The sequence below is a fragment of the Sus scrofa genome, chromosome 9 (assembly GCF_000003025.6).
Source record: "Sus scrofa isolate TJ Tabasco breed Duroc chromosome 9, Sscrofa11.1, whole genome shotgun sequence".
Taxonomy (NCBI): Eukaryota; Metazoa; Chordata; class Mammalia; order Artiodactyla; family Suidae; genus Sus; species Sus scrofa.
The window spans coordinates 11,313,110-11,334,685 of NC_010451.4; the positions used below are offsets into that span (position 1 = coordinate 11,313,110).

The following is a 21,576-nucleotide window of genomic DNA, read 5'->3' on the forward strand; positions in this document are numbered from 1 at the left end:
GAAGGGGATGTGGTGTGTGGGGTGAGGCAGGAGGTGCAGCTGAGACCAGAGAGGGCCAGATTGTGGCCTGTGCCGCGGTGAGGCACATGGACCTGATCTGGAGAGCGAAGGAGCGTGGATGGAATTGCTTTGAGGAGCAGATGCTGAATGTGGGCAGAAGGACCAGAGGCAGGAGAGCTGGCAAGGCTGCTCTGTGGGTCCAGGTGGTGCTCCCTGGGGTCCCTGGACCCTTGAATCAATAGAGGTTGATGAGAGGCCAGATGACAAAATCAGACAAGGCTTTATTGGAGCTTGCGCTGCAGCGCAAGGGCACGAGAACACGAAACAGGTGGCCTTGCTCGCTCTCCGAGGAGGGCGGGCTCGTTCCCTAAGTGAGGGGAGGGTGGTGGCCGAGTGGTCGGTGGGGCAGGAGGGGTGGCTTAGGCGGTGCGCCTACCCCTTGGTGGTGCTGTGGGGGATCATGGGCAGTGGCCTGCTTTTGTTCCCAGCCCCTGGGAAGTGGCAGTTGGCTTGTGGCCTTCCTGTATCTCATTGTTCGTTATTATCCCCCCTGCGTGTGCGGCGGCTGTTTTTAGTCCCTTTTGGGTTCTTTTTTTCTGTCGGTCAAGGAGATGTTTGCCCAGGTGCAAGCCCTCTGGAAAAGGGTCCCCAGTCCCAGCCTAGCTCAGGCGGGGTCCCTGAGGGAGACTGGCGTGCGGTCCCCTCAGCGGGTCCTCTGTCCATAGTACCTGCGGAACTTCATCCACGGGGGGCCACCTGGCTACGCCCCCTACTGTGAGGAGCGGCTCAGAAGGACCTTCGTCAATGGGACACGGACACAGCCGCCCAGCTGGCTGGAGCTGCAGGTGCGGCCCCCAGCCCCACCCGGGCGGGCGTGTGTGTGTGTGTGTGTGTGTGTGTGTGTGTGTGGCCAGTGCCCCAGAAACATTCCCAGCTTTGGGTTCTGTGATGCTTCAAGCACCTGCCCTGCTGTTCTGGGATCTCAGGCCTGGAACAGGAAGCCTTCATGGATGATTGACTCCCATCTGCTGGCTTTACAGTCAGAGTGACTTGGGCAGCGGGGTTTCCTCTGTGTCTCCGTGGCTTCGTCTGCAACATGGCACTAAAGATAATTTCACAGGCTCTTGTGATGGTTATGTGATGAGAGGGCAGAAACGTCTGCCATGTGGCAAAGCCCGATGGCCCCGCCCTCGGGCCCCAACTCAAGGACACTGAAGGCCCTTTCCGGGTGGGGAGCACAGCAGGGCTCCCTGGATGCCTGTGACCAGGGACAGGCCCTGCCCTGTGGATGCTGGGGTCCGAGGGCTCCAACCCCACAGGGAGCTGGGAGCCTGGAGGGAGCGAGCTGTGGTGAAGGGGAAGGATTCCCACAAACCCTCCGGGTCACTTTCAGGCCACCAAGTCCAAGAAGCCCATCATGTTGCCTGTGACGTTCATGGACGGGACCACCAAGACCCTGCTGACAGACTCGGCGACCACGGCCAGGGAGCTCTGCAATGCGCTGGCCGACAAGATCTCGCTCAAGGACCGCTTCGGGTTCTCGCTCTACGTCGCCCTGTTTGACAAGGTGAGGCCAGCCCTGGAGCCTCGCCCCTGGACCACCCACCCGCTGCTGCCCCAGTGCTGCCACCTCCTGGCTCAGCTGCCCTCACGCAGTTACGGGTCCTCCAGGGCCTCAGTTTCCTCCTCCGGAAACCAGTGGTAACCCTGGCTCTGCCCCGACTCCTTAGGGGCACGGAGGTGCTGAGCATCTAAAGAGAACCCCGACAGTCCAAGGGAGATGGAAACCCGGGGCTCATTTCAGCCATCCGGGCCCAGGTGGATTCAACCCTCTGCTAGTGACAGAGAAGGAACATGGGAGAGAGACCTACCTGTGCCAGAGGGCACAGCCGCTGGCCCCCTGAGAGTCGTTTTCCCACTTGTAAAGGGACTTGTGATTACGTATCACGGCTCCGTGGTGGTTCCCTTTCACTCGTTACCGAGTGCCTGGAGAGTGGGCCTCTGGGGGGCACCTGGGCTTGGAGCTTTCTCTGCTGAGCTGGGCCCCGGGGGTGGGTGATTTTGTGTCCACACCCAGCAGAGGGGCCCCCCACCCCCTACCCCAGCAGGTCCAATGATAGAAACATGTCTGGTGCCATTTGTCTGGATTTTTCTCACCAGCAGGTCACCTCTGGGTTTTTGGCAGTCATTTGTCCATCAGAGTTCACAAAAGGCTTACCCTAGGAAATGGGCCCTGGCATGTGGTATGCCAGCTCAGAGCCCATGTGGGGGGGGGGGTCCAGGGAGCCCGTCCTGGTCTGCCTCCTGGGTGACCTGGCCCGGCCTGTCCCCTCTTTGAGCCTTGATTTCCATCCCAACGAGAACAGTTGGTGGCTTGGTGTAGTCCTTCCCTGCCTGCTCACCCTTCTGCTGGGTGACTCCAACCCTGTGCCCATAGGTGTCCTCCCTGGGCAGTGGCAGTGACCACGTCATGGACGCCATCTCCCAGTGTGAGCAGTATGCCAAGGAGCAGGGTGCCCAGGAGCGCAACGCCCCGTGGAGGCTCTTTTTCCGCAAAGAGGTCTTCACGCCTTGGCACAACCCCTCGGAAGACAGCGTGGCCACCAACCTCATCTACCAGCAGGTGGTGCGAGGGGTCAAGTTTGGGGAGTACCGGTGTGAGAAGGTGAGTGAGGGCTAATTTTCTGGCCGAGCTTGCTTGCTTTCTGAATTCGGCTGAGCGCTGCTGTCCGGGACTCACCCCCGGCCAAGGTGGAGGTTGGCTTCGCCTGCGTGCCACACCACCTGGGAGCAAGGGCTTTGCCGAGTAGCCTGAATCTGGTTAGCGGAGGTTTCCCCGCGGTGCGGCGTGGCACAGAGGACGGGCTGCAGTGTTCTGACTTAGTCTAGAAGATTCTACTCTCAAGGAGTCAGAGATCCACCCATTTAGACCAGAGTTCGCACATGTGTCTCCTTCGATCTCCTGAGGACAGGAATCGATGTGGTGGTTTGGCTTTTGGTGGCGAAGACGTTTCCGTGATGTTTCCGGGTCTGTTGGTGATTATGACGGCGGGATGAGGATGACGGAAATGAAGGGAAGGGGAGGGGTGGTGGGGGCACTGGCAGTGCAGGGGAGGTGACGGTGGTGATGGTGTTGGGGATGTGGGGGTGAGGAGGGTAGTGGTTTTGGTGTTGGTGAGCTGATATGCAGCAGAATATACTAGCACAATTCCAGAGTGCATTGAACTAGGTGAAAAACATCGACTGCCTCCAAGGTGCCCAAGAGCCTTTCTCTATTGTCCCTGCTGCCAGAGACCTGGGGAGCCCCAGGCAGGCATCACTGGGGCTGCCATGCACCAGCCTCAGGTAGGAAAGGGGCAAATGCTCAGAGCCCATCTGGCTCTCTACAGCCTTGGCTGTATTGCCCACCGCTTGTTCAGTATCTTGATTATTCGCGGTGGTGTTGCCATGGTGATGGAGGTAGCCATGGCGATGCGTCCCCTCCTCTGACAGTCTCCGGTGGTACCCAGGCCCCCATTCTCCAGGGCAGACCCCTCTCACCAGGCTGAGAATGTAGTGGCTGACCCATTACTGCTGGGACCATGTGCCCCTGGAAAGCTCTGTGCTGGTGCTGAGGGGACCCAGGAGAAGGGGTGTGTGGCCTTGTGCTTGGGGAGCTCATGGTTCCACCAAGCAGCTGGGAGCTTGGAGAGTCGGGGAGAGCACAGGGTCTGGGAGCTATAGGAGCAGGGCCTGGGGGCTTTGGTGGCCCGGAGGGGCTCCCCAGAGGGAGCGCGAATGGGCTCTCCCCGCATCTAGGAGGATGACCTGGCCGAGCTGGCCTCCCAGCAGTACTTTGTGGACTATGGCTCCGAGATGATCCTGGAGCGCCTCCTGAACCTCGTGCCCACCTACATCCCCGACCGCGAGATCACGCCCCTGAGGACGCTGGAGAAGTGGGCCCAGCTGGCCATTGCTGCCCACAAGAAGGTAGGCAGGCCGGTGTCCTGAGGGAGGGGCAGGGACCTGAGAAATCAGAGGGGTCGCAGCTCTCACCTGATGTCTGTCTGTCTATGGGGCTGGAGGGACAGGACAGCAGCCTTGACCTCCTGCCTCCCAGCAGCCTTTCTGCACCGTGGATATTGGTTCACTTGGGTTCTCTGCCCTCTGCTCTGGACTGGGCGCCAGGGACACAGATGGATCAGATCCAGCCCCGTGGCCTCATGGGAGAAACCCAGGATCCATGGGTCCTGGGGTTGCAGCTCCTAGCTGCAGCTCAGGAGGGCTGATGGAGGCGTGCTGGAGAAAGTGCCCCTTCCGTCTGCCTTCTAAGAGCTCCGGGCCAACTTCCTGCCCATAACTAGCCCCTCTAAGCTGAGGGGCCCACCCCAAGTGGAGCAGCTTGGGCCTGGTGGGGGTGGGGCACCCTGGCTGCTGGAGGGGCCCCACGAGCCTCCCCAGCTCCAGGCCCCAGTTGTTTAAGAGCAGACTCATCTTTGCACATGAGTTTTCAAGGGCTCCCAGTTCAGTGATCTCTTGTCCCCTACACCCCGCGGCCTCTCCCCTAACCCACAAGCCCTGCGGTCTATTCCCCTGAGCACTTCCCCGTCCCTGGTGAGCTGCCCACAGGGGTCCCCTCTACCTGAACCTGCACCCCCTCTGCTTCTGGGCCTGGCTCACCCCAGGACCTCCCGGCCCCCCCAGCCCTCTCCAGAAGAGATGTGCATTCCCCCCCACCCCCTCTGCATCTCTGTGCTTGGTGACCTCCTTTCCCGCACCCCTCACCCCCATCAGCTGCTGAAGCCCATCCATTCCAGCCGGCAGCTCCAGCCTCCGCCCCCACCTCTGCCCCTCTGCCTGCCCTGAACCTCCTGGGGGTTCACTGCCAAGGTGCACGTGGCATGTTCTGGGTTGGGTGCTGTTGTTCACGAATTCCTCTTGTTTGGGGCACTTGCGGTGTGCCAGGCACTGCACCGGGCCCTGGAGACACAGCTGTGAGCAGAACAGATGTGCTTTGGGCCCTCCCAGAGCCCATGACCGAGCTCGCTGGGTCTCCCTGTTGGCCCGCAGTGCCCCGTCCTGCATCCCAGAGCCCTGGGCCAGGCCGTGTAGAGTGGGCAGGTGTGAATTGGCGTGATTATTAGGGTCAGCCAGGGAAAAGCATTTTATTTTCACATCATTTCACGCTTTCAGAAAAGTTGCAAGTTACAAAAACTAGACCTACTGTGTACAGCGCACGCTTCGCCCCGACTCACCGGTTATTATCTTTGTCCCTTAGTTGCTTTATGGTTTCCTCTGTCTGTGCACACACATGCTGTTTTTTTCTGAGCCGCTTGAGATCGGGTTGAGGCCCTGAACCCCTTACCCCTGAGTACTCGCTGCTCCTGGGACGGCCCGCGTGCCAACACACATGCCGAGTCTTTATCTGTGTTTGTGTTCGGAGCTGCTCAAAACCATGAGTGCATTCTGGTCTGTCCAGTTCTACTCTAACTCCACCCAGGTCTTGGCAAAGCCCAGTGGGATCTTTTTAGATGATGGAGCATCCGTACTTGGGTGTCCCGCCAGGAGCTTCGCGTCGTCTCCCCGCCGCTCTTGCCCCGTCCAGACTGCAGCCTTCCCCACCCTGCGTTCTTCTGACTCCCGGGTTCACCTGTCAGTTTCCATGGAAAGCCCAGTCTCACAGTGGCTGGTGGCCTTGCCCATGCTTCCGTCTGACCTGGCTCCCTTCCCGCCTCCCGCTCCCTTTCCTGGTTGGGTCTGGCCACCTCCCACAGCACCCCCACCCCGGCTCCCCAAATTAGACATTCACGTTCTTGTTGTCCAAACGCTCCCCTTTGTGCTGGGATGATGGGCGTTCCTGTCACTTTGCTGAATTGGGTGCCCCCTGGTGGGGGGACCCATATGTCTCCAGTAAGTGCTTCCTGGGCAATTGATGGAAGGAGAGGAACACAGAGAGATGGGGAGGCTGTGGGCGGGGGTGAGGCCACGGTGCACGGGAGGACACGGTAGCCCACTTCTGGCTTTGGGACAGGGACATTTGATTTCCACACAGAGCTCATGCCATGTCTTTTGTCCCCTGTCCTGGCCTGTCTCCGTCCAGGGGATTTATGCCCAGAGGAGAACTGATGCCCAGAAGGTCAAAGAGGATGTGGTCAATTATGCCCGCTTCAAGTGGCCCTTGCTCTTCTCCAGATTTTACGAAGCCTACAAGTTCTCAGGTACCTCCCATCCCTCCTGCCTCCTGCCCCTGCCTCCGTGGCCTGTTCTGTCCAGGTCGGTGTGCTGAGCGGGTCCTGTCTCCTTGCAGTCTGCGTCATAGGTACTTGGCAACACACTGGGTTTTGTGATCATTAAAGCACCTACTGTGTACAGAAGAGGGTGGCCCAGAGCACAGGCTGGGCTGACCCTGCGAAGCTGAGAGTGGACGTGGCTGACACAGACCCAGACAGGCCCTTTGCTCAGCCATCCTCAGGCTGTCAGTACCGGGCATCTGCTCCATGCCAGGCCTGGTGCTGGTGCCAGGCTTCAAAAACCACCAAATATCAGGCCAGGCCGAACCTTGGGGCTCAGTGTAACCCCTCCCTATGTTCCACTACACACGCAGGGTGGAGACTTACCCCGGGCTGCACAGACCAGTGGCAGGGATGGGGCTCAAACCCAGTTCCTTTATTCTTTTTTTTTTTTCTTTTTAGGGCCACACCTGCAGCATATGGAGGTTCCCAGACTAGGAGTCGAATTGGAGCTACAGCTGCCAGCCTACACCACAGTCCCAGCAACGCCAGATCCGAGTCGCGACTGCGACCTATACCACAGCTTGTGGCAATGCCGGATCCTTAACCCACGGAGTGATGCTGGGGATTTGAACCTGCAACCTCATGATTCCTAGTCAGATTCATTTTCACTGCGCCACGACAGGAATTCCCAGTTCTCTTATTCAATGCTTTTTTTTTCCCACCACACCTGGGGTTTTGGCCCCAGAGGAGATTGTGTTCTCGGAGCCTTAGTTTTCACATCCGTAAAATGGACATTAACATAGCCCACCCTGGCGAGCTCCCTGGTGGTCATGAGAACTGGGAGGGACTGGGCCTGGGAGTGGGCAGGCGCCCTCTCAGTGCCTCTGTCTCTGCCCCAGGCCCCAGCCTCCCCAAGAATGATGTCATCGTGGCCGTCAACTGGACGGGCGTCTACTTCGTGGATGAGCAGGAGCAGGTGCTTCTGGAGCTGTCCTTTCCCGAGATCATGGCCGTGTCCAGCAGCAGGTCAGTCCAACCCCCACAGCCCACTTGAGTGCCAGGCGGGGACTTGTCCGAAGCTGCACGAAGACCAGTGGCAAAGAGGGGACTCGAACTCAGGATCTTGATCCAACCCTTTCTGAAGTGAGCAGGGGCAGACAGAGACACAGCCAGATGGGGAAGGAGACGGCTCCCGGGGCTTCGCTGTGGGTCATACAGGGCCTTTGGGAGAAGTCTCGACCTCACAGAGGACATGACCGAGGTGCAGAGACACGCGGTGGCCTGTTGTGGTCGCGTGTGATTGAGCAGTCCGTGCTGCACCCTGCAGACCCGTCAGGCACCTTCCTTCTAATGGGGCGGGGGGCGCATTACAGCACCTTCTTGGTAGTTCTGTGCTGGGCATGGGTGGTTAGCAGGCCAGTCAGGGACAGTGGAGCGTGTACCAAAAGAGCTGGCCCGGGATTCGGGGGCCTGCGTGGGACCTCCATGTCTTTGTCCCTAAAATAGAGGCCCTGACGTTCCTTCAGCCGCAGTGGTGAGAAACTGATGCAGTAATCCATGGGAGAGCGCTCTGTGAATTGACAAAGGCAGTGCACAGGGGAGCAGGTTCTAGAATGGGCTGGCATTCTCGGCAGTGCCCTCCCCGCATCTGGGGCTGATAGGAGTGTCTCTGGGCTGTGTCCGATGTACACCAGGGTTGGGTCATGTCCAGCTCTGAATGCAGAGGTGACAAGATCATCCTTGTCCTCTTGCAGCTTCACTCGAGAGGGGAGGTGGACATCGAATAAGCCTTTTTTTTTTTTTTTTTTTTGCTATTTCTTGGGCCTCTCTCACGGCATATGGAGGTTCCCAGGCCAGGGGTCGAATCGGAGCTGTAGCCACCGGCCTACGCCAGAGCCACAGCAATGCAGGATCTGAGCCGCGTCTGCGACCTACACCACAGCTCACAGCAACGCTGGATCCTTAACCCACTGAGCAAGGGCAGGGACCGAACCCGCAACCTCATGGATCCTAGTCGGATTCGTTAACCACTGCGCCACGACGGGAACTCCCCCCCCCCTTTTTTTTTTTTTTTTTGGTCTGTTTGCCTTTTCTGGGATCGCTTCTGCAGCATATGGAGGTTCCCAGGCTAGGGGTCTAATCAGAGCTGTAGCTGCCAGCCTACGTCTAACCCCAGTTAGGGTAACCCTAACTCTAACCCACAGCAACACGGCATCCAAGCCGCATCTGTGACCCACACCGCACGGCAACGCCAGATCCCTAGCCCACTGAGCAAGGCAAGGCCAGGGATCGAACCCACAACCTCATGGTTCCTAGTTGGATCCGTTAACCACTCAGCCATGACAGGAACTCCGAATAAGCCATTTTAAAATAGGGACCAGCATGCTGAGGGCTGCGACAGGCAGGGAGGGCTTCCTGGAGGAAGTGGTATCTAGACTGAGACCTAAAGGGTGAGTAGGAGTTAGACAGCGACGGGGAAGTGAGCTCCCCCTGCTGGCCTCCGACTGGGTGTGACTTTGGCCCTGCCATGTCTGGCCCAGGCTGAGCTGTGTCTGCCCTCAGCCTGCCTGGGCCGGCCTCTCCGTGGCCACATCTGACTGGGTGGCCTTGGTGTCCTTCAGGCAGTGCCGTGTCTCGCTCTCGCTGGGCTGCTCTGACCTGGGCTGTGCTGCACCTCACGCGGGCTGGGCAGGACTGACCCCGGCTGGGCCCTGTTCTTCGTGTTGGTCCTGCAGGGGAGCGAACCTGGTAGCCCCCAGCTTCACGCTGGCCACCATCAAGGGGGACGAGTACACCTTCACCTCCAGCAACGCCGAGGACATCCGTGACCTGGTGGTCACCTTCCTGGAGGGGCTTCGAAAGAGGTCTAAGTACGTGGTGGCCCTGCAGGACAACCCCAACCCTGGTGAGTGGCTCCCTCCCTTCACAGGGGGTCAGGGTATTAGGCAGATACACGCCTCGGCCTTGGCCTGGCATTGAAGGTTGCTGGTACCTGTAACCCATCCTTCCCCGGACACCCTCAGCTCCAACTGGACCAAAGAGCTAAACTCTGTGCCTTTGGGAGTTCCCTGATGGCCTAGCGGTTAAGGATCCAGCTTTGTCACTGGATCAGGTTTGCTCCCTAGCCTGGGGACTTGCACATGCTGTGGGTGCCAAAAACAATCAATCAAAAAGCAAAAAAAACCCACCAACCGCCTACCCCCCACACCCAAAAATCCCAACTCTGTGCCCTCAAGCTGTGTCCTGAGGGGAACCTTCCTCCCTCTGGTCCTTAGATGCTTGCTGCTTGCCACCTGCCCCACATGAGATCAGGGGTCCCTCCTTGGTGTTCCCCAAATGATGACAGAGTCCTGGCTATGGACTGAGCATCCCCGGGCCTTTGGGGGCCTGGGCAGGGCATGTGAAAGAGATGGAACCAATGCCAGCCCTGCCCTCAATGGGGAGAGGGGAGGGGAGCAGGCAGCAGCAGTTCCTGTGATAGGCAGGGACCTGGGAAGCCCAGCAGCTGGGGGACCCTGGGGGAGTGGTGCCCCTGCTGCCCTGGGATGCGGGGGTGGGGTGGGGGGATGTGTGTGAGCAGAGAGTTTGGGGCAGAGGGTGGAGAGAGCAGGTGTGCCTGGGAATGGCAAGTGGTTGGGTTTGGCTGGACACAGCGAGGTGAGGCCGGAGGAGGGGGAGATGAGGCAGAGGGAGTTGGGCAGACCGTCTCCCAACAGCAGGCCTTGCGAGCGTGTCAAGGAAGTGGGGGATTCCGTCTGGGGCAATGGGGAGCCCCGAAAGGCTTTTGAGCAGGGGAGTGGCCCTCTCTAACGGCTGTCTGTGTGAGGGTCGTGGCTGCTGAGCTGCAGGCAGGGCGACCGCTGAGCAGCTATGAGAGCGACAGGGCCTCAGTTCCAGCAGGGAGGAGAGGCTAGTGGGTCAGCAGCTGGAATACAGGTGTTCCAACCCCGCCTCTCCCCCCGCTGCCCCGGCCCCTGCCCTGCTCCCCTGCACCTTCCAGCGGGCGAGGAGTCGGGCTTCCTCAGCTTTGCCAAGGGGGACCTCATCATCCTGGACCACGACACGGGCGAGCAGGTCATGAACTCGGGCTGGGCCAGTGGCATCAACGAGAGGACCAAGCAGCGCGGGGACTTCCCCACCGACTGCGTGTACGTCATGCCCACGGTTGCCATGCCGCCGCGGGAGATTGTGGTACGTGGCCTGGGGGTGGCGGGCGGATGCGAGGCTCCCCCGGCCCCTCCTTGTGTTCCTGTCCTATCTGTGCAGTGGAGTGAGGGGTTACAGCAGATTCATGCCCTGGAGCTTCTGTGAAGATGATCCGGGGGTCTTATAGGAGCGCGCACTTAACATGAGGGCAATTGTCAAACCTGTGCCAGGCGGGAGGGGCCAAGACACCGCCTCGGATGGGGAACTGCCCAGGGGTAGGGGGTGGGAGCAGAGTGGCTGGGGGGGAAGGGGATTGCACTGTCCAGAAGGGCAGTAAGGCAGGGAACTTTCTCTCGTCCGTCGTGATGGAACATGACGGAGAATAGTGTGAGAAAAAAAAAATATATATATGTATGACTGCGTCACTTTGCTGTACAGTAGAAATTGACAGAATGGTGTAATGGAAAAAATAAAAATCATAAGAATGAAAACAAAAAGCAGCGAGGGCCGAGCTGGGAAGGGAGGCCCTGGTCCTCTGGAGGTGCCCCTGAACCAGCACCGAGGAGTCCAGCTTTGCAGGCAGCTCCTGAGCCAGGCTCTGTTGACTGGCACCGCGTCTCCTGCCAGGGGTTCTGACTGACCCAGCCTGGTTCAGAACCTGGCACCGAGGGAAGGGTCTTAAGCCCCGAAGGATGGAGGCAGTGGTACCTTCAGAGATTGCCCAGGAGGAAAGGGGCTCCCAGGGCCAGAATGAGGCACAGGGTCCACCCCCACGAAGGCAGCCTCCCCCAGCCCCAGGCAGGAAGGCGCCGGGCTCTACCATGTGGCTCCCAGGGGCCCCCGGTGGAGACTGACCTCGGCTCCCCATCTTTGCATCTCTAGGCTCTGGTCACCATGACACCGACCAGAGGCAGGATGTCATCCGGCTCCTGCAGCTGCGAACAGCAGAGCCCGAGGTGCGCGCCAAGCCCTACACGCTGGAGGAATTTTCCTACGACTACTTCAGGTGATGGGAGAAGGGGGGTGCGCCCAGAAAGGGGCGCTGCAGGCTTCTGCTACCCTTGGGTGGGCAGTTTCAGTCCCTCTGCGTGATCCTCTCATTTTGGGTCACCTCATCCTTCCTTCATTTAAGATACTGTGACTGGGAGTTCCTGTTGCGGCTCAGCAGGAATGAACCCAACTAGTATCCATGAGGATGTGGGTTCAATCCCTGGCCCTGCTCAGTGGGTTAAGGCTCCGCTGTTGCTGTGGCGTAGGTCACAGATGTAGCTCCGATGAGACCCCCTAGCCTAGGAACTTACATACGCTGCACCTGTGGCCCTAAAAAAAAAAAACACAACAAAAGATACTGTGACTGCCTACCCAGATGGGGTCCTGGGCACTCAGGACTCACAGTCCTGGTGGGGAGATAGGCATGAAACCGGGCAGCTGGTGTGCACCTAGCCTTGTGATGGAGATGCTGGCAGCGGGTGGAGATGGAGGCCAGGCGTCCTGGAGGAGGTGTTGTCTGAGCAGAGCTGTGCCGGCAGGTGGAGGAGTTGCTACCAGCAGCAGGGCTGGGGCTGAGGGAGCAGTGGGGGAGCAGGCTGGGGAGGTGGGCAGGGCTGGCTGGGCCATGCCAGCCTTGTTGGTATCTCCACTGATCAGCTGAGAGAGAAAGGCGTGGGCAGGGCCGCTGACGCATCCCAGGTCACCGGGCGCAGCAGGGACGTGCCAGGCAGTACCTTGGCTGCCTGCGTGGGGCTGGATGCGGCTGGGGTCTCACGACCCGGCCGTCAGCGCTGACGGTCCCGTGCTGTGCAGGCCGCCCCCCAAGCACACGCTGAGCCGCGTGATGGTGTCCAAGGCCCGCGGCAAGGACCGACTCTGGAGCCACACGCGGGAGCCGCTCAAGCAGGCGCTGCTCAAGAAGATCCTGGGCAGCGAGGAGCTCTCGCAGGAGGCCTGCCTGGCCTTCATCGATATCCACACCCATGGGGGTGAGGGGGTGACACGGAGGGTCAGGTGGGGGCCGTGGGGAGCGGGACCCCAGGGCGAGGTGGGGTGGGCCTGGCCTGGAGGGTTTCCATCTGGACACCCCTCCCTTCTGAGAGGCCCAGCACCTCAGGAGGGCTGCTGATAGGGTTGCTCTGTCCACATGCCCAGCACCTGCTGCGTGCCAGGGGCCGTCTCACCCATTTCTGCTTGCACCTGTCATTTGGTGGACAGGTTTGTATTGTGCCTTGTGCTGGGCCAGGCATGCAGACAGTGTGAGCAGCCCCAGCCCCTGGCCTCGTGGTGCTTATGGTTAAGGGGGGCATGCTGAATGGGGTCGGCGCTGTGATGGGGCCAGGCCGTACTTTGACCTGCCCTGGCCTTGGGGGAGGGCAGGGAGGGCTTCCTGGGGGAAACATCTAGGCTGGAGACTGGGTCGGCCTTGTCCAAAGCGGAGATGGGTGGGGGATGTTGCTGACAGAGGGAGCAGCATGTATAGTGGCCCCGAGGTGAAACAGAGCAGGGGTGTTTCGAGGGCACAAAATACCTCAGCACCGCTGCAGGGCGGAGTTCCAGAAGGAAATGGGAAGATGCCGCTGGCCATGAAAGGTTCCCAAGGCCTCTGAAGAAGCCAGGACTGTGTCCTGAGGCCATGGGGAGCCACTGGGCATGAGGTGGCGCGGTTAGATTTGTGATGGGCCAAGTTTATCCTGGCGGCTGTGAGGACTCTGGAGGTGGGAGCAGGATGGCCAGTGAGGAGGGGGCCAGAGGGCACGGGCCATGGGCAGGCAGAGCAGGCTGGGCAGAGCGTGTCCATTTCCGGGGTGAGCAGCCTGAGGACCAGGGCCACACGGCAGGGGAGGCCAACCTCGCGGGGAGCGCGACCACCTGCCTCCTGGCTGGCCGCAGCCTTCCTTGACGGCTCGCCACCTGTGCTCAAGTACATGGGCGACTACCCTTCCAAGAGGATGCGCTCGGTCAACGAGCTCACCGACCAGATCTTCGAGGGGCCCTGAAGGCCGAGCCGCTCAAGGATGAGGTGTACGTGCAGATCGTGAAGCAGCTGACCGACAACCACATCAGGTGAGCCGGGAGGGTGGGAGAGTGGGGGTCAGGCCCCCCCACCGCGAGGGCTAACAGTGGAGGGGACTCTTCAGTGTCCCCCGCCCACTGTGACGGGGAGCTCACTACCTGCCCAGGCTGTGCCTGCGAGCAGTCCGTCCTCCCTCGTGACCTCTCAGGGCCCAAGGAGGAGGGCCAGTCTGTCCTCCTCCAAGGGAACAGCCCCAGCTCCTCCTAATTTCCGCCCCCCCCCCCACCCGACCCTCCTCTGGATTCCCTCCCCTGCCGGACTCCCCTGTCGCCTGCAGGTTCATCTGCGGAGCAGGTGTCCTGGCCTTGGCTCGCTCGGGCTGAGCTGGCTGTCAGTCACTCTGGCTAAAAACCCTCATGGGCAGGGGAAGGTTAGATCCCAGAGGGTGTCACCTGCTCCCTGATGGCCCAGACCACGGCAGGAGCTCATCCCAGAGCCTGCGAGAAGCCCCGCCCTCTCCCCTTGCTCTCAAACCCCCAACCCCCACCCCGGCTTTGTCACTCTCTCCTCTCTCACACCCCAGTGTCGAAGCACACGTCAGATTTTTTTTTTTTAAGTTTTCTCATTTATTTATTTATTTGTCTTTTTTGCTATTTCTTGGGCCGCTCCTGCGGCATATGGAGGTTCCCAGGCTAGGGGTTGAATCAGAGCTGTAGCTGCCAGCCTACGCCAGAGCCACAGCAACGCGGGATCCGAGCCATGTCTGCAACCTACACCACAGCTCACGGCAACGCCGGATCTTAACCCACTGAGCAAGGGCAGGGATCGAACCCGCAACCTCATGGTTCCTAGTCGGATTCGTTAACCACTGCGCCACGATGGGAACTCCATACACGTCAGATTTTTAGAAAAATTTTTTGGTATGGGATAAGAGCTTTGTTTTTTTAAGTTTTATTGATATACAGTTTTAAGTTTTATTGAAGTAATATTAACTGAAAATATTAATGTACCGTTAATAATTTTTACTGTACAACAGAGTGATCCAGTCACACATATGCACATGTCCAGTCTCTCGTGGTCTCTTCCCACACAGATCATCACAGAATACGGGGTAGAGCTCCCAGAGCTGTAGCAGGCTCCTGTTGGCCAGTTGTTCCATATACCATAGTGTGTACATGCCAGTCCCCAATGCCCAGTCCATTCCCCCCCAGCACCTGTCCCTTTTGGTAACCATAAGTTCTTCAAAGTCCTTGAGTCTGTTGATACCCTATGTTTGTCTTTCCCTATCTAACTAGCTTCACTTAGTATAATAGTTTCTAGGTCCCTCTATGTTGCTGCAAATGCCATTATTTCATTCTTTTTTTTATTGTCTGTCGGCTCTTTCCACACTGCCAAACTTTGTACGTGCTGTGCCCATAGCCAGGAAAACCTTTCATCCCTTCTTGGCATATCATAATTCGCCTGGTTCTTTAAAGCCTAGATCAAATGCCAGCTCCTTCTAGAAACCCTTTAAGCTTCTTTAGACCCCAGGAGCTCAGAATAGTGCCTAAGGGAGCCCTGGGGCTGGTCTAACTCAGTGCTACGCAAATAATAGATGAGTTAAAGAGCTTCTGCCAGAATATAAATCACACGCTGCTTCCTTCGTAGGAAAATCCTAGTAAGAAAAAAAAAAAAAGGGAACTATATCCAATCACTTGTGATGGATCAGGATGGAGGATAATGTGAGAAAAAGAATGTGTGTGTATATACACACAATGTATAACGGGTCACTTTGCTGTACAGTAGAAATTGGCAGAACATTATAAATCAACTATAATTAAAAAAAAAAAGTAAAACAGCAACAAAAACTTAGCTGAACCAAACAGAGTGCTTGGTGACAGAGCGGATTGTCATTGTGGCACGAGTACCTTACCTCCATGTGACAGGTAAGTGTGTGGCCTGGCAGGGGTTGGCTGCCCACACTTTGAGTAGCACTAATTGGCTCTAGCTCGCGGGGGGCGGGGGGGGGTGATGATGGTCCATGTTAGTCCTCAGACAGGGGTGCTGCCGCGGTGAAGAGCTGAGGGGTGTTGGCCTGCGGGGCCCCTGCTGGACACCACACCTCTTCCTGCAGGTACAGTGAGGAGCGGGGCTGGGAGCTGCTCTGGCTGTGCACGGGGCTCTTCCCGCCCAGCAACATCCTCCTGCCCCACGTGCAGCGCTTCCTGCAGTCCCGCAAGCACTGCCCACTTGCCATCGACTGCCTGCAGCGGCTCCAGAAAGCCCTGAGGTACAGCGGGCTGCAGGGGGCAGCGGGCATCGCACGTGGGGGCAGGCATTGGGATGAGCTTCTAGCCACCTTGGGCTTGTAAGAGGAGTCCCTTGGGGACGCTGAGGTCATGACTACACTGTAGTTGGGGCCCATCTTTGGGGGACTACAGCTGCCAGATAAAGGTTGCAGTGCCTGGAATCCATCTGGGCAGTTTTGGGAGTCTGGGTGCTCAGAAAGGTATTTTCTCATAGCTTCACGTCTGGGGGGAAGCAGACGCCTGGGCCACACTTGGCAAAGCCCACTTGCGTCCTTTGCTTCATGGGTCCCCTCCACGGCCCCACCTGGCGGGTACCATTGTCATCCCATTTTACAGATGAGGAACTGGAGGCTTGAGTTAAGTGACGGTCTCCGGGTAGGAAGTGGCGGACGGGGATGAGGACTGGGGTCTGTCTGTTTCCAGAGTTCCCTCTGCTCCCTACGGCCCCAGGAATCTGCTGCCTCCTGACGTGCCCCCGCCCCTTCCCCTGTTTTCAGAAATGGGTCCCGGAAGTACCCCCCACACCTGGTGGAGGTGGAGGCCATCCAGCACAAAACCACCCAGATTTTCCACAAGGTCTACTTCCCTGATGATACTGACGAGGTGAGGGCCTCTGGCTTCTTGGTCTGTGGGTGCTCCTGAAGGGCCAGGCTACCTTGGGGACACAGGGCAGCCCTGATGCTTCTCCCTCGCCACCCCCAGCTTTGCCCCCCCATCCTCCCACCCCTCCGTGGGTCAGGAGCCCTCGGGTTCCTGGTCCAACCGCCTTCCTTCCCTCGCTCTGGGCAAAGCTGCTTTCTCCCTCTGAGCTGAGCTTGGGTGGATGCCACCTCCCTGATGCCCACCCTGTCAGACCCTCCCCGTGGCCCTGAGCCCTCTTTCCTGCAGACCCCTTCCTACCTCCTCACCTGACCCATGGGGCCCCTCCGCCTGGTCCCCGGGGCAAAGGTCCCATGTGTCTCCGCGTCGTGCCCGCTGGGTCAGGCTGCCTCCTGTCTCTACCCTCCCCCCATCCCAGCACAGCCTCCCATTCAGATAAGCAAGACCAGCATGGAAACTGGGGGTTTGAAAAGCAGTTTTAAATTCATCTAGAGACTCAGAAATACCACTATGGGATTCTAGTTCTGCGGACAAAAAAAGTCACAAAGTCCTTTTCATGGGGCACCCCCCCACCCCCAAATTGCAGTTCTCCCGCATTTCAACTTGCTGAACTCCTGTCCCCCTCCGCCTCCGTCTGGGCTGTGTCCCCTCGCTCGACGCCTCCCCCTTTCTGGAATATTCTAGAATACGCTTTCCCTTTCCGGGCACCCTGGCCCTTCTGCGCTCCCGTGGCCTCTGTCATCGCTCATGCTCAGGCAGCCGGGCCTTGGACCCTGGAGGGTTGGGAAGGGCATGATCCGCTTTTTCCTCTCCTTTAAGAAAAGTTGACTTATTGAAAAAGTTGAAGCATATTAATGTACAGTATTCTCTGTTTCTGGTGTAAAACATGGCGACTCACAGTGTCTAAAGATTCTGTTCTGTTCATAATGATTATAAGCTATTGGCTGACTTGCCTGTGCTGCTCGTATATCCTGGGAGCTTCGTTATTTCAGACCCAGCGGTTTGTATGCTTTTTCCTTAAGCGCTGTGCCCCGCTCTGGGGAGGCCCCCTCAGAAGGAGGGTGTCTTGGACGGGAGGGGGCCTGTCTCGTCAGAGGCACAGCCATAGGGATACAAGAGGCCCCCCAGAGCCAAGCAAGTACCCCCCACCCCCCCAGGCCTTCGAGGTGGAGTCCAGCACTAAGGCCAAGGACTTCTGCCAGAGCATCGCCGCCCGGCTGCTCCTCAAGTCCTCGGACGGATTCAGCCTGTTTGTCAAAATCGCAGACAAGGTGGGTGATGGGTCAGGGGCTGCTGTTGGTCTGTCTGTGGGGAAACGTGCGGGGGCCCTGGGAGCTCGAGCGGCTGCGGGGTGGAACAGACGCAGAAGGAGGGAGGGAGGGAGAGAGAGAGGGAGGAGGGAGGGAGGGGAGGGGAGGGGGGAGGGAGAGAGACGCTTCTGCACGAGGTGTCCTGCAGGGACTGTCTCCTCCCGTCCTCGAAACGGCCCCTTACGTGCAGCGGCTGCCCCGGAGCCTCCCCACGAGGCTCTCTGGGTTCTGGGTGCACCACGCTCCTCCCTCTGCCCCCAGACATGTATTTTCTAGATTTGATTGGACTAGTTCCTCAACTGGCCGGCTGAGGCCAATTCGCCTCTGAAAAGGCCCTGGAAGGGAAGTTTATGCCCACCTTATAGATCACAGCCTGGGCTCAGAAAGGTTAAGTAACTCTCCCAGGTCACACAGCAGGGACTCAGATCCGGGTAGATCTGACTCCCATGTGCAGGCCTCTGCCTCCTCCCCATGTCCATGGGAGTCCCTTCCCTTGGGGGGCTTCCCCGACTGTGGCAGGTACAGGTGCCCCTCCTGCTGCTCACCCATAGTCCCGTGTCTCTTGCCAGTCTCATTTCACATCGGTCCCTGTACCAGACTCTGGGACCAGAGGTGACCTCAGTGAGGTCCTGGACCCAGGGGAGGCCTAGAGCCTGTGCGGGGAGCAGGACACAGAACTGGACATTCTTCCCAGCCTTTTTCTGGGCGTCTAGGGCAGTGATTAGTGGTTCTTTGCTGAGTGACTGAGTGGAATCACTGTCCCTCGCAGGGACACTCAACAGGCCGGGTGGGGACAGGCTGGGGCTGATACACAGCTGCCCCCTCTGGCTGCGAGCAGGAGTCTTGCTGGAGAAGGGGAGGCCTGGGGTGGGAACGTCAGGAAACTCAGTATCGCTCAGATGAAAACCAGTCCGGAATGTCCCCGTCCCTAGGTCATCAGCGTCCCCGAGAATGACTTCTTCTTCGACTTCGTCCGCCACCTGACGGACTGGATAAAGAAAGCGCGGCCCGTCAAGGATGGTAACGGGAGGCCGGGCCCTGGGATCGTCTGAGCTCTGGGGCCGGCAGGGGCTGGGTCAGGGCCGGGCCCGAGGCCCACAGGACGGGGCCTGGGACTGGGGCTGGGCTGGACCCCCTTCTGCGCTGGGATCTCCCCGGTGGCTGACTGCCCTCTGCCGCAGGAATCGTGCCCTCGCTCACCTACCAAGTGTTCTTCATGAAGAAGCTGTGGACCTCCACGGTGCCAGGGAAGGACCCCATGGCCGATTCCATCTTCCACTATTACCAGGTGCGCGGCCCAGCCCCTCTGGGCTGTTGTTTCCTCCGGGTGCTCCTGCCTCGCTGGACTCCGACTGTGAGAGCAGAGAGACCAGAGAAGGGGCCTGTGCAAAATCCCCCTGGGGCCCCCCCGGGGGGGGTCCACCCTCAGGGCCTTCTCCTTCCCAGCCCTCCAAGCCCTCTGTCTGAGCTCCCAGCTCCCACGTGCTCAGGCCCTTCGCTTGGCTCTGGATTCGCGCTTCTGCTGCCGTACCTGGGTCTGTAAGTGTTTTCCAGCACAGGCGTGTGCCTGCAGGAAGCCGGGAGGGAGGCTCACAGGTCAAGCCTCTGTTAGGTGTCTGGCACTCTGCACTCATGCTGTCCTCACAGGGAGGAGGCAAGTTCTCCTCTTTTACAGCCAGAAAAACTGAGACTCAGAGAGATCAGATGATGTAATTAGGATCACAGGGCTGATGGAATGGGGTTTGATTCCAGGTCTTCGTGACTGCATCCCAGTCTAAGCTAGCCCACTGACCTGTCTGGGGGAGACCAGCCAGGATGCTGGGCGGGGTGCGGGAGCTGGGAAGGTGGCTGGCCTGGGAGCCCGAGGGCTGCCCTCCTTCAAACCTCCCCCTCCCCACCCCCCTCCTTTGCTCCATGTTGCCCATTTAGCAAGGGGCACTGTCACTACCAAGTCAGTGTGGACACTTTGCTCTCTCATCTCCCAAATCACTCAGCTGAGGGCTTTACATCCTGCCTATCTTTAAAACCCACCCATGTCTCTCCATCACCACCTACCACCTCAGAGCAGCCCCCCATCTCCTCTCCTCTGGATGCAGCCAGTAACCTTCTCTCTGATCTGCCTCCTCGGGCTTTGACCCCTCAGCCCCTCTCCCCAGGATGGTCACGGTGTTTTCCATCCTCAGTGACGTCCCACCTCTCTCGGGGTAGGACCCCACCTTCTGACTGTGGCCGCCCCTTGGGGTGCCACCCCTACTCCTGCTGCCTTGTCTTGCACCAGCACTCGTTGGCTCAGGTCACTCGCTCCACTTCTCAGATTCTCTGGTGTGTCTTGTAATGTCTCTCTTGTGGATTGCCCCTCCCTCGTTCTTTCCCTCAGCTACTGAGCTTTTAGAAGTTAATTCATCATCTTAAGGGCCATCTTCCTTGCTCACAGTCTAGATCGGGTCACCTTGCTTGGTTGAGAACAGTTCTTTCAACTGCTCTAACTATATGTGGGTTTGGCATGATGATGAATGTCTGGTCTTGTCTTGACTACAAGTTCCATGGGAGTAGGGAGGCATATGTTGTTGCTTAAAGGCCTGGCCTATAATAGATGCTTAGTAAATATTTGTTGGCTTGATGGATGGCTCACAGGTGAATTGGTGGCTCAGTGAGGGGTTGGGTGGAAGGATGAATGGTGCAAGAATGTACGGGTGGATAGTGGTGGGCAGATGGATGGACAGATGGGGAAAGGAATGGGAACTGGTGTGGGAAGTAGACCCCCGCGGATGAGAAGGTGGACGGGTGGATGGGAGATAATGCGTCGGGGCAGATGGAAAGGTAGGTGGAGAGTGAGTGACTCAGGTTTCTGATCTGCAGCGGGTGCTCTTCAGATAGTGGATAAGACAGCACTAAGGCGCCAGGAGCCTGTGGGCAGCGCTGAAGCCTTAGAAGCTTCACCTTTGCTTTCAGTCAGTTCCTCCTCCTCAGTTCTTCTGGGTCTGGAAGGGCAGGTGGGGAAGGGGCTGGTGCTGCCGCAGAAACCAGCTGGTGCAAGAGACGCAGTGACAGGAGCCAGCCTGAGAGGCTCTTTCGGGAAGGACAGACCTGGGGGGGTAGGATTATGGAAGAGTCTCAGGTGCCCCAGCTGGTCCCCGTGCGTTTCTTCATACCCCAAGTGGGGCTGCTCCCCTCACCTGACTGCTACGAGGGGAGAGGGGATGACACGGGCGCATGGCTCTGCTTTGAACCTGTGAAGCACTGAACTCAGGTGGCCTCATACTGTTTGCACGTGCTGTGCCTGCCCTCCCTGCCGAGCAGTGTCAGCTGAGCCTGGGGACGCACGTGGACCCCAATGTGGGGTAAAGCAGGAGCCCCAGCCTTGCGTGGGGCGGGGAGCGGCTAAGGGAAGGAGCCCGTTTCCTCCAGGTGCCCGCGCGCCCGTGACCTGCTCTGTCTCTGGCAGGAGCTGCCCAAGTACCTCCGAGGCTACCACAAGTGCACCCGGGAGGAGGTGCTGCAGCTGGGGGCGCTCATCTACAGGGTCAAGTTTGAGGAAGACAAGTCCTACTTCCCCAGTATCCCCAAGCTGCTTCGGGAGCTTGTGCCCCAGGACCTCATCCGGCAGATCTCACCAGATGACTGGAAGCGGGTGAGCTTGGGGGAGAAGCAGGCGTACTCAGGCCTCCTGCATGGGTCTCTGGGCACCCCGGGGTCAAGGGGGCAGGTACGGGTCAGCAGCGCAGGGAGGTATCTCTTTTGGTCCCTGTGTGTGTCCTGAGGTTCCCCCCACACCCCTTGCTCTCAACCTGCTTTCGTCGTCACTTCCCTAGTAGGTCCTCCAGGCAGAGCATGCAGCTGACCACTGGGCTGTAATCTGCCCTGGTCCTGGTTACCATGGTGACTGGATTTTACTAGACACTGTTTGCCCTGCTGGCTTCGGGGGAGGGCAGAGCTGTCCAGAGTCCATTAACTGGTATAAGTGGGGAGCCCTCCTGGCCTCCAGGACCTCCATCCTATGCCTGGCCCTTCAG

At 58.8% G+C, this 21,576-nt stretch overlaps 1 protein-coding gene across 1 annotated transcript in view; it reads left to right on the forward strand.

The window, feature by feature from the left end:
- MYO7A (myosin VIIA) overlaps positions 1–21,576 on the forward strand; it is an 86,432-nt gene that overhangs the window by 61,923 nt on the left and 2,933 nt on the right. The window contains 19 exon segments of the mRNA NM_001099928.1: positions 726–845; positions 1,394–1,567; positions 2,438–2,665; positions 3,799–3,969; positions 6,080–6,197; positions 7,112–7,238; positions 8,948–9,117; positions 10,213–10,403; positions 11,241–11,258; positions 11,261–11,364; positions 12,162–12,319; positions 13,263–13,339; positions 13,342–13,415; positions 15,479–15,634; positions 16,151–16,256; positions 17,411–17,524; positions 18,496–18,583; positions 18,745–18,851; positions 21,009–21,194. Of these exon segments, the coding sequence (NP_001093398.1) occupies positions 726–845; positions 1,394–1,567; positions 2,438–2,665; positions 3,799–3,969; positions 6,080–6,197; positions 7,112–7,238; positions 8,948–9,117; positions 10,213–10,403; positions 11,241–11,258; positions 11,261–11,364; positions 12,162–12,319; positions 13,263–13,339; positions 13,342–13,415; positions 15,479–15,634; positions 16,151–16,256; positions 17,411–17,524; positions 18,496–18,583; positions 18,745–18,851; positions 21,009–21,194 (2,487 nt within the window).